At 42.0% G+C, this 16,647-nt stretch overlaps 1 protein-coding gene across 1 annotated transcript in view; it reads left to right on the top strand.

Moving 5' to 3' along the window:
• Positions 1 to 9,112: 9,112 nt before the first annotated feature.
• Positions 9,113 to 16,647, top strand: part of ANXA5 (annexin A5) — a 30,305-nt gene continuing 22,770 nt past the window's right edge. Inside the window, exons 1-2 of the mRNA XM_047718346.1 lie at positions 9,113 to 9,273; positions 9,379 to 9,422. Coding sequence (XP_047574302.1) covers positions 9,414 to 9,422 — 9 coding nt within the window. The 5' untranslated portion in view covers positions 9,113 to 9,273; positions 9,379 to 9,413. The remainder of the gene's footprint in view (positions 9,274 to 9,378; positions 9,423 to 16,647) is intronic.

The raw sequence follows: 16,647 nt of genomic DNA, 5'->3' as shown, positions 1-16,647 counted from the left end.
GGTGTAAAATACAAAAGCAGGAACTTTTAAGTAGTTTGTTAGCAAGAAAGCAGAAGGGTGGGAGTAAAGCTGGAGGAAAAGTTCAGGAAGGTCATTATGCACACTGCTAAAGAATTCGGACTATTTTCCACAAGCAATTTGGATCTGCTAAAAATCTTTTGATTTTCAGTGTGGAATGACACAATCAGATTTGCATTTAGAAGGTAAATTAGAGGAGAAAGTAAGAGGCCAGTAGAAGACTATTGTAATAGCAAGTGGGAAGAGGGAGCAGATATAAGTAAGACAAGGAGAGCTGTTATGAGCATCTGCTCCCTCACATGTGATGGTGGATGGGATTGGTGAGGCAAAGTGAAGGACCTAGAAGTCCTGCTGGGATTCTGCATGAGTGAGTGACACTGATATCTTTAATCAGGGCACGGAATGTGAAACGAAGAGTTAATCTTAGGGGAAAAATGATAAACTAGGTTTGGGCATGTTGGTTTTGAGTTAGTTATAGGATGTCCTGGTTGAGATATGAGCAGCAGACAGTAGATACATGAGTCTAGAGTTCACTTGGTGATTCAGAAGTGCAGTTGACGATGGGCAGGCTGCTGCAGGCTGGGTGACTTGACCAATGGAACACGGAGCTGTGGCTCAGCAAGAAATCCCTTATCAGTGGTTCTCAACTGGGGACAATAGTGCCCGACAGGGGCCATTTGCCAATGTTGGGAGATATTTTTGTTTGTCACAATGTGTGTGTGTGGGATGTGCTCCTGGCCAATAGTGGGTAGAGGCTGGAGATGCTGCTAAACATCATGCACAGGACAGCTCTCTTCCCCTCACAACTGATAATGATCCAGCCAAAATGTCAGGAGTGCTGTGGTTGAGGGGCGCCTCACTGGCTCAGGCAGAGAAACACATGAGTTTTGATCTCAGGATTGTGAGTTCAAGCACCACGTTAGTTGTAGAGATTACTAAAAAAAAGAAATAAACTTAAAAAAAAATAGAGCCATGGTTGAGAAACCTTATTTACAAAAATAATCTCTTCTAGGAAATTCTCTACTAGGTCATATGATTATAGAGGGGGGTGTGAGTAGGGTCTGTGACCTTGCTGGTCCAATCAGATTTTTCCAAGCAGAACTTGGGAAATAAAGCTTTTGTAGAGCTGGAGGGATGTGGTCCTGAGGTAATGGTAGCTATGTTCTTGCCACAAGGAGAAAGCTGGTGTATGAGAGAGAAAAATGGCAGAGAGAGCTGTGCACCTGTCATCTGTCATACTTCCCTTTATTGACATTTCTGGTTGTTTTTTTTTTTTCCCCGCTGTGAACTTAATGTGGGAGTGAAGTTCCCTGCTTCTGTAAAGTTGAAGCTATAGCTTACTTCCCAAGCACCGTGAGGTTAGAGAGGGCATGAGATTAAGTTCTACCAGTCAGGCCCACCCTACTCAGTCCCCCTTGGCTCCTAAACATTGTGTATAGTGGCAGAGCAACTGCATATCTCATAGGAAAATTGTGGATGAAGTAGCAGGCTCATGACAGTGGCAGAAAAAAGAAATCATGCCGAGCTTAGAGGTTCGATCCATGTGGTTTGTGAAAGGGAAAGATAACGTGCTGTGGTGTCACAGGGATATGATTGAACCAATCTGCCAGGACCTTGCCCTAAAAAGACAAACTGCCATCACCACGAACCCAGGTGTGTCTCCCAGGAGGCCAGGAGACATCTGAGAAGCCACCCCCCCCCACCTCCACTCCAGACATCTCCCAAACTGATGTCTCCTGGTGTGTTTTGCCAATGGCATCTCCTTTATGTTATTTTGCTGTAACTGCCGAACTGATGCAGTAACATGCTTGTTTTTGCCCAGGCTCCAGCTCAGTTGAATCCATCTGGGTTAATTAAGGAAAGAAAGCCACTCTGTTTAATACAGTTATGAAAGCTTCACCAACTGCTAGAAAGACAGCAGGGAGGATCAGGGACGCCACCACTGAATACCTCGGTCTGAAGTGCCAAAGACAATAGGGGTTCTCAAGAGCTTGTCAGGACGCTGCTGCAATCCTCCAAAAGTCCACTGTCTTGTTCTGTAGCCCTTGTACTGGGAGCCCCTGGTTCACCAGACCTTTTCAGAAACTTGCTAGGAGTTTCACATCCGGCCCATGGCTCTGAATGCAACTCTCACCTCTGCTGTTTTCCACAACTTGGTAAATGCTTCTCATTGACAAATTCTAGCAAGGGATTCTGGGAAATGTAGTTCCAGGCTCTTCATCCACAGTGGAGCAGAGAGCTTGTAAGGAGATGTGGATGGTGCACAGCGCTCCAGTAGTGTGCGTGGTGTGACCGTGGTGTGACCACTTCAGCAAGGTAAGGACACAAACGTTCCACGGAATCCACCTTCTGAGATCTTGGCCAAGTAGTGCAGAGATAGCTAAGCTTTCAGAGGCAAGAGGGCCCAAGTTCTGGTGGGTTTATTTTATGCACAGCATTCATTTCCCAGTGGTAGCTTCTTCACTGGAGAAGTTGGCAATGTGATTTGGGCATTGTCCAGCCTGCGTGCCCCCAAGGATGATTTCCTAGTCTTGCCAGACATTGTGCCAAGGTGCCTAAAAGCCTTTAGTAATTCTTTTCTCATGATAGTTAGGATGGGTTCTTATTTTTTACAGTTAAAGATCTTGCCAGACACCTTAAAAAAAAAATCCCTCTTTTTAACTAAGCTATCTTGAGTTGGGTTTCTGTCACTTGAAACTAAAAGAGTCCAGATTTTTTTTTAACTTCTTAAAAAATTTGTTTATTTATTTAAAAAAATTTTTTAAATTAACATATAATGTATTATTTGCCCCAGGGGTATGGGTCTGTGAATTGTCAGGCTTACACACTTCACAGCAAAGGGAGTCCTGATTTAAACAGCTTTGTTAATTTGGGCTGAGAGGAAGAAGGTAGTGAAGGGAAAAGATTTAAATATAGGTAAAGGGGTGCGTGAGTGGCTCAGTCAGGTTAAGTGTCTTCTTTGGGCTCAGGTCAAATTGAGCCCCACATCAGGTTCCCTGCTGAACAGGCTCCCTGTCTGCTTCTCTCTCTGCCTCTGTTGCTCCCCTGATTTTGCTTGCTCTGTCGGATATATAAAATCTTAAAAAAAAAAAAAAAAGTATAAGTAAGAGTAAGACCATAATCCTGGAGGATGGACCTTAAACCTCAGGGAGGAAGGGTATCTTTTCACCCTCTGAGCAAGAAGAAAAGTAAGAAAGAGTATGGACACAATGCATTTGTAGGAGAAGGATGAGAATTCAGTGTGCTAGGCCTGTTGAGCAGGAATTAAAACCATCTGCTAGAAGAAATGGGAAGGCTAAGACCTTAAGGAGAACGGTGAAAGACTAAAATCCGTGTCGTGCGGGATGGAGAAGGAGCCAAGGCAGGACATATTAAAGGGTCGCTAAGAAATGCTGAGGGTCCACTGAGACTGATAACCCAAATTTGTTGCAGGGCCAATCTGTGATATGACTGGTTGTGCCCAGTGACACTCAGTAACCCCCATGTGGGGCAGGTGATGGTGTGATCTGGTCCATGGTCATGTGAAGACAGTAGACTGGACAGAGAAGGGTGGGAATAATGACAAGATGGCAGCTGTTATGACTACCGGCTGGCTGTGATGCTGGGCTGGGTGCTGAACAGAGAAGACAGTGGAAGCAGGGGAAAGGTTGGTAGGCTGGGTGAAAAGAGAAGAAGAGATTTGCATGATGTCCAAGAGTAAGAGGAGATACGGCTATAATGGTACGAGAATGAGGACAGGAAGAAGCAGCCAGGGAATGGGAATTAGATCCCAAGATTTTAGAGGAGGATGGCAGTGTCTGGGGCGTGAGGGTGACTATTACAGCATCCTTCAGAGGGTGGGTCCTTTCCTTCCCCTTACTCAGGCAAAATCCCTCTGTAGTAACTCTTCCCCAGATGTTCATTCTCATCTCATCCAAGTCAAAAGATTGCATAAAGGGGAAAAAAAGAGGAATATTGTAGTTCCATGCATCACATGCTTTGATCCCTATTAGGCTGATTGCCGGGATGGGCACATATCCACCCTGCAAAGGGTTTCCTTGTATAAGCCTACCTCCTACCTTCTTATGTCTACCTGAATGTTAGCAGAATTCTGCTGTGTCACCTCATTTAACCTGTCAGATGGAGTGCTCTAACTGGACGGATCCTGTGTATCTTTAAAAAAATTTTTTTTTAAAAAATCACTGTAAACTCAGTTAACATGCTACAGTCTGACACAATAAATTTGTTGAATGAGTGAAGAAAACCCCCAGATAAAGAAACCAATGCTGAGAGGACCATTGACTGACCCCTGAAGTGGGAGTGGGCTGGGGCTGGGGGGTGAGTAGTGAGAAATTGGAACATCCCGCAGCAGTGGGGCAAGGATCCTTGGGGACTTAATTTTGGTTTTTGAGTGGGATGGGTGGGGACTGAATCATCAGCATGGAAGATGAGGGTGGGGTTTAGTGGTGAGAGTTTTTTTGGAAGGAGAATGAGGAATGAGAAATTAAAACCAGTCTTCCTGTTTATTTTTAGGCATTAACTAAATGAGCTCATCTAATCCTAACCACCACCCCATATTAGGAAAAATCAAATCACGTCCAAGGTCACATGCTAGTAAAGTCATAAAACAAAACTTTACCAATCCTGAAACGAGTCCTCTCCAGAATTCAGAATCCTCGTCTAAGAATATTATCTATTTCTCTGGCAAAATTCTCTTCCAAGGTCTCCTTTTAACCTTTTTTCAATCTTCCTCATCATTCTGAATATCAATGGTTTTCAGTTAATAGCAGCTATCATTAAACACAAAAACCCCAGAGCACACAACGGATTCATTCATCCATTCACTCATTCTTTCCAAATATTCAATGTGCAGCTACTAAGTGCTGGGCACCATGCTAGGGGCAGGGGATGCAGCAGTAAAAGAGAAAAAGAGAGTCAAGATGCTTGTGCTTTTATAAGTAGGCTGAGTATTTTTACTGTCTGTTATTGCTAATAGCTCTGAAGATTTCAGTCAAGCTTAAAACATTCTGTCTGAAAGATTCCTATGAGAATTTCCTTTACTTAATTATTTACCTAAGACCTACATTCCAGTCTCCTGCTAAGGCAATTGATTTACATTTTACTGGATAAATAGAAATACTGTTTTGAATAAAAACAGTGGAAGGACATCTAAAGCTAAACATCTCCTAGGGAGTCTCTGCTTTTAATTTCTGACAGGCACACGGATCTCAATAAGGGGAAATTAAAGGATCTTCTAGTGATTTAGCACTGTTGGCTCAGGACAAGGTTCTGAAAGTCAATCTGGATCTACTTTCCCTAAGGACACTACGATCACTTTAAATCTAAAGCGCAAGGACAGGGAGCTACCAGAATGCTGGCTGCATCCCCATGTCACTGCTGGGATGTCGGAGTGATGGGAGAAACAGGGCAAAATCTGCAGAGAGATGCACCTCCTCTTCTCACCCCCATATGGTCATGGATGGATGAGCTGAGGCCAGGTAGGTGGCTTGAATTAAATTCCAAGTAGTGCTTCTGGCTTCCCTGGCACCATCTGATGGGGACCATGTGGGTCTGCATCTGGAGCAGAGTCTAGTTTAGCTGTACATCAATAGGCACCTCTGATGGAAGACTCTGGATGTGGGAGAAGGGGAAGTGGAAGGGAAATGGGACCAGGAATCATCAGGTTGGCTCCCAGAAGTTGGGGGCTGCCAGGTGTGCATTGGCTGGTGATAGGACAGGCCTGCTGCTGTAGAGCAGTGGAACTACAGGAGGTTAATTTTGTTTTCCTTGTGAGAGTGGGGGCTGAGTCACCAGAATAGGAGCCGAGAATCATAAAGTTTTTGGAAGGAGGAAGAACCATGGAGGAATGAAACCAATATAACCAGCTGTTGTTAGGCATTTTCACAAATTAGCTCATTTAATCCTAACCACCGCTTTAGATAAGGAAACCTAGGATCACACTCCCAGAGCGCAGCACAGGGGGAATGTGAACCTAGTTCTCCCTGACCTCAGTGGATGTGTTCTTTCCAGCTCTAGTCCGAGAGGCCGGGCATTCCTGCTTTCCTTTGGTATCTATCCCCTATCTTCCTCCTCAAGCATTCTCTTGTTTCCTCTGCTTATGACAATTCATGTTCCTGTCTTCTCTCTTTCTTCTTTAAGTAATTACAATTTGTAGCAACTATATTTATTAAACATACCAGTTTTGCTTTATTTCTTTTAAAGATTTTATTGAGAGAGAGAGCGCGTGTGTGCATAGGCGGGGGAGGGGCAGAGGGAGAGAGAGAGACGGGGAGAGAGAGAGAGAGAATCTCAGGCAGACTCTGCACTGAGCATGAAGCTTAATGCAGGGTTTGAGCTCACGACCCTGAGATCATGACCTGAGCCAAAATCAAGAGTGTGACACTTAACCAGCTGAGCCATTAGGCCTCCCTAAACAAATTTAGTATTAGACTAGTTGAAAATTTTATTGTCTTTTAAAACAAAAGATTCCCACTCTTCTGTAATTTGGGAAAACTTGTCTTGTACTTACTTATGCAAAGCCTATTACCCATTTTTCTCTCTCTATCAATCATTATGTTTAAGGGAAACAGGTCAGTGGATGTATAATCAAAATATTAGAGTTGGAAGATGTAGAAACTGAACACAAAGAAGCCTAGTGACTCATTTAGAATAAAATGGCTAGTTCAATTATCCAAATAAAGGAGGGCAAGAGTGACAGTGGGAAAATCCTGAGTTTACATAAATTGAGTTTCACAAGTTTGTTTGTAAATCAATTATTACATTTGGTATATTTCCTCAATGAAAAGAAAATTTTAGGTGGGAATGCCACCTGATTATCTCATCAGAAAATAGCTGAAATCATTATTTGTGCCCAAGAACTGTACAACAGTGGATGAGCAAGTTAACTGGAGGGTCTGGTGGAGACTCTGAGGATGGCCTTTGGACACTGATCAGGGACTTTTGGAAATGGATAATAGATATTTGTTGTTAAAATCCATCAATTAAATATGCCATTCAAAACAGCATCCAAGTGGCAGTTTCTATTTATGCACTTTTCACTCCATGCACAAAAGAGCATTTTCCTTTTGGTTTTGCTATTCACCTAACCAGGGACCATCCTTTCTTTTCTTCATTGCCTGATAAAATATCCTCCCTCAGAGCCTAATGCAAATGTCATAGCAATTTTTAGAATCCCCTGACAAAATATTAGTGGTCTCTCCTCTGAAACCTGTTGCATTTTGATTACATTTCTTTTATGATGTACAGTTTGCCTCCTATCTTAGTTTTGGGGTACCCAGTAAATAGTTGTCAAATACAACTAAATTGTAACAATTCAGGTTTTTCCTCAAGAAATGCCTTCAGACCACCTTTGCAAAATAGTGTTCCCCATACCCTCAGTCCCTAGCCCTGCTTTATTTTTCTTATAGAACATAATAGGACATAACAGAACCATATAGAACATATAGGACATAATAGATATTTGTTTATTGCCTGTCTCCTCCACCACAATTTCTGACCTACTTTGTTTATTTCCCCATCACCTAGAACTGTGCCTGGTCCAGAGTAAGGGTTGAATAAATCGGTGCAAATGGAAGTGAAAGAAATACTAACTGGGATATATCAAGACACTGGATCTGATCATTCATTAGTTCTATAGTACTTAGCTGCAGGACATAGAGCAAGTCATTAACCCATGATGGGCATTTCCCTATAGAACCAATAAGATTCTTAGATCTGATATCATTTCATTCCTCTGAGAGTTGGAAGCAAGAGAGGCAATGAATAAATGGAGTTCAGGTAGATGTGCATGGGAAAAAGAATGCTCTAGGCCTCTTACAGGAGCTGCTCTTGGTGAAAGGCAGAGAGAAAGCACAGAGCGTAAGCAAGGAGAGATGCAGAGAAAGGGCTGTGTTCAGGTGCAGGGGCATGTCAAGAATGCTGGGGGAGCTGTGAAGTGGAAAGCTGATGACCTACAGAGATGCTGGGCTGCTTGAGGAGAGGCTCCCAGAGAAGAGGGAAGGCAAGCTGAAAGGAGAGGCTATGTGTATGTTGCAAGCTCCACATACTTTTCGATTTTGCCTTCTTTCCAGTAAACAACCACTCTGCTGTGACTTTGTCAGGGCTTGATTAAGCACGTGGCTCACATGTGAAAGCAAATGAAAATGTTCTATCCCAAGAATCACATTAGTTCTCCATTTAATTTGACAAGACGACTTCTTTATTCCCCAGAGCAGACTAGATTCTAATCTCTTATCCTGAAATCTCCACAGCACTGCTCTTCTCATCTGAGAGTATGTGATCTTGTCTAGTGTTGCAAGCTTCTCCTCTTGCCTTGTTGCCCCTGCCCTGGTACTTCTCCTCCCCCACACTGGGAGGCCTATGAAGGGCACTATCTTTGCCTTTTCTTTATCAGCCTAATAAAATATCCTGGAGTCAGTCTCTGTCTCTCAGTCTCTGTCTCCCTCTCTCTCATATACTTACGTATTTCGTACTCATGCTTAATGTGTATTTGAGTATGAGTAAATTTGAGTATACCTCAAATTTAAGTTTCATTAAAGTTCTAGGCGCCTTTGTAAAATAGGAACTGACCCAGACAGAGGTTTTGAAATTTCCTACATAAGCTAACAAAAGGCTCTATACATTTCAGGGAGGGCCCTCTAAGAAGTAACCACTGGCACTTTTTTTGTTTGTTTACTTAGAAACACACTCAAAGCTTGACTCTCTTTTCCTGAGGACTGTCAAAGATGCACTGTCCTTGGCTGCAGTGACTGTCTCGCCTTGCAAAAAGTCGGCTACGCCAAGCTGTGTCCGAGTAGCTCTGCCAGGCCACCGTTCCTGCGGCCACGGAGAGAGGAGAAGCCCCAGCGACCCAAAACCCACAGTCCTGGACGGAGTCCCCACGCCGTTCCCGCTGCGCGAGGCCAAGGCAGCCCAGCGGTCCTTCGGGATCCGAGCCTTCTCCGGTTTCCAAAGCAGCTGCAACCCCGCCCCACGAAGGCTTCTGGAACAAGGATGAGCGGCGCCCCACGCAGGCGCACCAAGGCCAGGGAAGGGGCGGGCCGGGCTCGAGGGGCAGGCTGCGGGAGGGGCAGGCTGCGGGAGGGGCAGGCTGCGGGAGGGGCGGGGCGGGAGGTGTTTCCGTTTCTTGGAGTGGGCTGAGCGCAGCTGCCTGGAGCCTCTGCTGTTCGCATCCCTACACTACCTTCCCCGCCGCCGCCCCGCGCTCTGCCGCTCCCTGGGAGGTTCGGAGCACTTAGGTCCCTCTGTCACCCTTGGGTGAGTGCTCATCTAGCCGGGGGTGGGGGCTGCGTCCGGAGAGGGGAGCTGCGGGGAGGCTCGGTCTGCGGCTCCTAAAGCGGCGGTGTCTCTCTTGTCTTGCAGTTTTGCATCACCTTCTCCTGACCTGAGCTGTCGCCATGGCACAGGTATGGCCGTGCGCCCCCCGCGCAGCGCGTGCATTTGCCAACTTTGTAAGCTGTGTCAAGGGAGTTCTAGAATTTGTCTGAAAGCCAACAAAGTTTAGGAGTAAATGAAATCTGCCTTCGAGAAATCTGTTACACCTTTCCTGTTTCTCCTTTAGTCCCCCTCCCCCCCTTTCCTGTGTCCCTGGCTTCTTTCCGTCCAGTGCCCGCCGGAACCTGCTCCGAAGCAGCCGGTGGGGCGCAGCAGCCGGTGACGTGGCCGGATTTGTGTGCACTCCCTTTTTGTGAGTGAATGTGTAAAATCCAAAGAACCTAAAATTAGAACCAGAACAGGAAAAGCTCTTAGCGGTCAAGTGAGACAAACGCGTTTTTTTCCGTGTCTTTCTTTTTCTTTCTTTCCATGCCTGCCTTCTTTATTTCCTTTCTTCTTTCCTCTCCTCTTCCTTTCCCTCCCTTCGCCTCCCTTCTCTTTTTTGCCCCTCCCTTCTCCTCCCCTCCTCTCCTTTCCCTGTCTTTCCTTGTATTATTTCCATACTACGAGTGGGCATGGCTTTTTCCAGTAGAGCTCTAGTGAGATTTTTCCAGTTGCTCAACACAATTTTACTGAAAGGAACTGTTTCTGTAGGCACTGCGCCCTCCCCCCTGCCCCCCGCCCCACGCAAAAGATTAAACAGAAGAGCTGCTTTTCTTAAGTAACTCGTGGAACGAGTTCTAAATTGAATTTGCCTTGGGATTGTTTCAGAACTTGATTACCTAATATTGGCCTTTTTTGTTCTTGACATTTGTCAAAAATACAGGAAAGAAAAATCATTCATATAGTAGTCTTTAAAAACAAAGACCGTGTTGTACAGTATTTTGTGAATAAAATATCAGTCCTAACAACTCCAACGCAAAACTAATTTTACAGATCTTGGCAATCAATCTGGCTTGTCAGATAATTTTTTAAAACCAGTAGTTTGGAGCTCCTGGGTGGCTCAGTTGGTTGGGCGTCTGCCTTCTGCTCTGGTCCTGGTCCCGGGATCGGGGATCCAATCCCACATCAGGCTCCCTGCTCAGCGGGGGGTCTGCTTCTCCTTTTCTCTCTCTCTCTCTGCCTCTTCCTCTGCTTGTGTGCTCTCTCTCTCTCCATAAATAAATACAAATTTAAAACCAGTATTTTAACTCTCAATGTCCTCTCTTTATACTCTTCATTTATTAAATCAGATCAAAACAAATAAACAAAAAAAAACTGCCAAACAAGACTGACTTATCAAAATTGAGTAAGTTTTCAAGGTCCTTTCCAAGAGAACATGGGAGTATTATGATGACCTGGTAACTTTATTAAATTTATACAGTGTTTCCATTCTTACTTCCTCTTTTGAACTTAGGAAATATTACAATAAGCCGATTCTCATATTACTTCAAATGGAAACTTTGGTTTAGGTTCTTCCCCATATAAAGGATACTTTTATGTGGAACTAACTTTCCTTCACTGAGTTGTTTTTCTTATCTTGATATGCTGGTGTGGTGATGTAAAAGATGATTGAACAAGCATCAAAGAATAATTCCCTTTATCCTCGCTCATTTGCCCTGTTTCTTGAATCTCTTTTGTAAGTTGACCCAGTGATGTCTGAAGTTTTCAATCAATTCCTTTTAATTATATAGACTCCAGATAGCACAAATTAACATGTTTTTCCAACTGTGGACATTAATTATTTCAAATAATGAAAAGTATAAAGGCTATTATATACACAAAACCTTGGAGAATGGTGGTTTGCATTATAAACTTGGGGGCATGATCTCTATCACAGTAGAACTCCAGTATTGTTTCCTATCAAAACCACAGTTGTTAGTCATCATAGAAGTTACAAGTAATGTTAAGAAAGTTATAGTGTTGAATTTTGCACTTTGTTATTAGTTCTCCTTGGAAACCATGGAAGTAAAACATTTTGTTAAAATGTTTAACATTAAGATAGAGTTTTGTTTTTATACTCACACATTTGATGGGATGCAGAAAGCCCCTGTTAAGAACTTGTACTTTTACTGTCAAAAAATACCTTGGACCCCAGTGTAATGGTAGGAAAGCTGAAGTAGATTCAGTGTTAGGTTTCAAATGGTTTCTATGGTAGTATGTTTTGTTGACCTGTGGTTATGGGAACCAGAGACCTCCACTCTGTGGCCCTCTGTAGAGTAGTGAAATCAGATGCCTCAGACTTAGAGGTGTACATTTCAGCCATTTAGACTGTATCATTAAATACTGTCTCTTACTTATTGAAGAATGAAAATATATACTCCCACAGCAGTAATTCTTCATGTTTATAAATTGTACCTTCCATACCAGTGTTTCGTCTTTTTACTTGATCTTGGGACCACCCTGCCAGTCACAGTCTACAAAGATCCAGCAATCAATTATATATGTAGCTCTTGGGCATGACCGTCTTGTTAAGAATTTAAAGAGAAAGCATTGACTGACTGATCTTTGATAGATAATTAGAGTTTCTATTTTTATATAAAAATATTATTAGGGATATTTTATACTCCTGTGTATATTTGTAATAACATTTTTGCTTATTTGCTATATAAATTATACATTTTAAAATCTCATAATTCGTATCAATGTAAATTCTTAAAATTTTACTCTGATGATGTCAGTATAGGGAGACAAAATCATAACAGGTACTGTGAACTACATAAAAAGTGATTTATACTATCATGGTGAGTAAATAATTCAGAGCTGTGATGATATAAATGTGACTTTTTAAAAAAAATTAGTTTTTAGGGTCATTTTTCTCAGTCTGACTTAAGCATATTTTGGGTTGGATTTCTTAAACTGGATTCTGACCTATTTCCCTCTTATTGCTTAACTTGCTCATGCAGGTTTTTAAAATCTCACTATTTAGCTAGAGCCAAATTATTTTGCAGATACTCTAATTTGTTTTAGATACTTAAAAGTACATGCTGTACTTCTGTATTCTTTGGTTTGGAAAAATCAGGAGTTGGCTGTATTTCAAAGATGAATGATCCATTTAATACATTTTAATTCAATTCGAGTCTGTATAATTTTCTTTATGATAACAAAACTTTAAAAAGGTAATTCATTTCAATCTGTATAATTTTATTTATGATAAAACTTTAAAAAGATAGATTTTGAGGTGGGGCACGTGGGTGGTGGCTCAGTTGGTTAAGTGTCTGCCTTCAGCTCAGGTCATGATTACCTAATCCTGGGATGGAGCCCTGCCTCTTTGGGCTCCCTGCTCAGAGGAGAATCTATCTGCCCCTCCCCGGTCCTCATGCTCTGTCTCTGCCTGTCTCTTAAATAAATTATCTATCTATCTATATAGATATAGATATAGATTTCAGGTAGATTTTGGGCAATCTGATTTTAGCTTTATAATGTTGTTTATAGAGTTAATGTATTTAAAGCAGCAAGAATGTCATGAAGCAAAATCAGGCAACATAATTTTTCACTAAAAACTTCATGAACATCAGATTTCTCTCCCCATACATAAACTGTGCAAGGTTTGATTAGGAATTTCTTTGGTTGGTTTGAAATCATTGTACTGTGATAATTTATAAAGTGCCTGTGCAGAATAAGCAGGATCAATGTAAATAAACAGATCTGAGATGAGGTTCATTCTAGAGGAGTTGACCAGATATTGATTGTATCTTTTCATGCCATTCACTTTAAGGTCAAATCTCTCCTTTGAGATCTCTCTTGGTATCTTAGATCAGGATTACCTATACTGCTTTGGGTTAGTGTCTCTCAGTTCCTGATACCTCTGAGTCTTGTTTACATTTTGAATGCTGAGAAAGAACTAGATCCAAAACTGCTTGGCTGCTTGGCAAGCCACTGAACAATTCATTGGCATTCAGCAAATCTTAATTCTCTTGTCTAGATCTGGTCCCTTTGGACATAGGTGGCGAGCTAGTGAGAGTTGGGCAATCTGTGGTTTTCTTCTTTCAGTGACTTAGAAATTTTAACATCATAGAAATATATTTTTACATTATAGATCAATTTCTGAAATAAATTTTATTTGTATGACCTGTATAGTATTATAAAACTTCACAGACGCATTAGTTGATCTTTACAAAAATTAGAGCTCCTAGGACCTTTGGTTTTTTTTTGGACCCATCTTTTCAGTTTAGTAGTTTATATAATATGTAAACCTGTAGGCAGTTGATTTACTGGAATGAATGCGTATTCCAGTTGGTATCATTTCTCTGGACACCTGTTCCTAACTGTTCTCTCTATTTCCCATTCATGGGTGTAGTCATGAATATATGAAGCTTTTGAGTTCCCACTCTGCATCAGGTATTGTTAGACATGGAAAATAAAAAAGGAAATGGGACAACAGTTTATTGGTATAACAGATGCATTGCTATGTCCATTGTATGCATTATTTAGTGCTTACAATATAGTTTTAGAAATCAGTATTACTATTTCAGTTTCACAGAGGAGGAAATTGAGGTCAAGTCACTTACGTGGCAGTGGTCAGATGGGACAAGGAGGAAAGACATTATATGTAGAGGCAACGCCAGCAAGAGTGAATGCTCAGAGGTATAAAGGTGTTTTGCCTGGCCAGGAGCTGCAGACAGTACGGTATGGATGGAGTGAAGCTGCGGTCAGGTGGGGAGATGGAGCCCTGACTGGAAAGGGATGCCAGAAAGAGCTGAAGAATATGTCCCATTTTGTAGGTAAGGAGAGCTGTCAAAGAGTTTTAAGTTGGGGTGTGCCATGGTTAGATTTGCATTTAACCAAGATCACCCTGGTGCCAGTGTGATGTTGTATTTCTGAGGGCTGAAGAGATCGCATGGTGGTGCGGGAGGTTTGTGGGGCATGGGGGGAAAGGCAGGAGAGAGAAGCTGGATATTGGAAGACCACTTAAGAATCTGCTGCTATGATCCCATTGAAATCTTAAAGACAAACTAGGCAGTGGCTGGGACTTCAGATAGGAGGGGACTGTTGGAACAGTAGGTAGGTTGGGTGCATAAGTGGGGTGGTCGTTGGTGATGAAGGGTCTGTCTGGTCAGGGTCAAGATGAATGGCTTGCTTGACTGAGTAGTTGATTTGTGTTTTTCTCTGACAAAGGAATACAGGTTTGAGGTGCGGGGAAAAGATTGAGTTAGTAGTGGATTTGTTGAATTTGAGTTCCTTACAAAACATTTAGGAGGTGCTGTCTAGTAGCAGCAGGGTATATATGATCTTTAAAACCTCTTTAATCTCCGTAGGTCATTTATTTATGCTTATTTCTCTCCCCACAACTAAAATTGATTTGAGGCTAACATTTCTACCTCTGTGTAGGACCAGCCATGTTTCTTAGATTTCTGTCCCTTGTTTAGATACAAAAGGAAATGAAGTTGTGAATCCGTGCACACTCTTCTCTAATATGAGAAATCTATAAGCTTGTTTCCTGAAGCATTGGTGAATGAACGGGTTAGTTATACAGCTTTTCAAGTACAATTCACAGAATGCCCAGTTGAACAGTTAGGTAAAACAGAACTCCCCACACCCCCCCCATACCCCAGCTCAAATGTGTATTCCTTGAAGGCTAATGCATTTGCCTACCTTAACTAACTCAAGGCATCACCATTATTCATGGATGGCTGGACTTACCATTTGTTGGTGTTTGCCAAGGGAAGGGATTCTTTTTTTTTTTTTTTTTTTTTTAAAGATTTTATTTATTTATTTATTTGACAGAGAGAGTGAGAGATCACAAGTAGGCAGAGCAGCAGGCAGAGATAGAGGGGGAAGCAGGCTCCCCGCTGAACAGAGAGCCCGATGCAGGGCTCGATCCCAGGACCCTGAGATCATGACCTGAGCCGAAGGCAGAGGCTTAACCCAATGAGCCACTCAGGTGCCCCAAGGGAAGGGATTCTTAAGGTGGCAGGGAGTCATGGGAGCATTAAAGAAACAACAAAACCTAAATCATACTGACAAAACCTTTATTTTGTTATCAAAACTTCTTTTCTACCTTTGCACATATAACTTATATTTTTATAGTGATACTTTACCCCTTACGCTTGATTTTAAAAAAGGGATCAGATAATGGTTAAAAACCAATTTGAATTTAAGGCTTTGAACTTAACTTTCACCTTTTTTGGTAGATTTGGAGCAAGGGTAAGAATTAGGTATTGAGATCTTATTTCTGACCCCCTGTCGTTTGTGTTTGTACCCGTCAGTCCTCTTGGAGATTCTAGAGTTTTTTTTCCCCCCTGATATTTATTTTACTTTGCAAATTAGATCATAATCATATCATGCTGGTTTTCCCCTCTTTTCTTGCTCATTTTATTTTTCTTGGCAGAGTGATACTTAATTTTTTTTCTTTGCTCATCAGTGGGAGCAAAGATTTCATTTTTTTAATGAAATCAAAGTATTGATTTCATTAAACTGGAAGACGGGTTGAAAGAAACCCTCTTTCAGAAAGCTTCAGTTTTAAAAGGTTCCAGACAGGTGAATGTTTTCTCATCTTTAAATTTGAAGTTCTTATTTCTGTTGTTGTTTTCCTGTTTCTTTAAATTCTGTCTAGAAAAGCAACCCTTCACATGTTTTTTGGCTTAATTGTATTCATTTTATTTTGGCATACCTAGTCCTTGGTGGTAAAGAACTTTCTCATTTAGAATAAATGAACAAAAAAAGCCAACAAAATTATAGAGCTAGAAGAGTGGATAATTTTGAAGGTGAGAGTTAAAAGAGTGAATTATATGTTTTGGCCATGTATGGCCTGAAAATATATAATAATGCCTTTGAAAAGGCCTTGGTGGCAGGGAATGAAGGTAACTGAGTATGACCTCGGGATGGGTGAAGGGATCCATACCTACTCATAGTTGGAATTAACCTGGGCAAGGTATAAATGTTTAACTTGAGGCAGTGGGTCTGTAGGAAAAAGGAGAAGCCCTCTAGTATGAGTCATGGAAAGTCACATTTGTCCAGTGCAGATAATTTTATGTGGGCCAGGATAGGGTTTGGACAGGATGTCCAAACAAGGTTTCTGCCCTTGTGACTCACGTCTGTGATTCACTTCTGGTCCCTTGCTACTACTATGTGGATTTGGATAGCTTTGACGGTGACTTGGATCATGTGGAATGTAGCACGTGTTTCCCAATTTCTAGAAAGCTCTCAAAAATACAATCAGCAGTTATTTCTTCTTCATAGTGAGTCACTGAGGTTCTGAGGATACTCCTCTTCCTTCCATCTTTCACCTCATTTCCTTCAGTCTCAGAGGTCACATGTCTTTTTAAAGCAAATCTC

Source organism: Lutra lutra, chromosome 2 (assembly GCF_902655055.1).
Source record: "Lutra lutra chromosome 2, mLutLut1.2, whole genome shotgun sequence".
Classification (NCBI taxonomy): Eukaryota; Metazoa; Chordata; class Mammalia; order Carnivora; family Mustelidae; genus Lutra; species Lutra lutra.
Note: the sequence above shows the minus strand (reverse complement) of the source record. Positions and strands in the feature narration are given on the sequence as shown.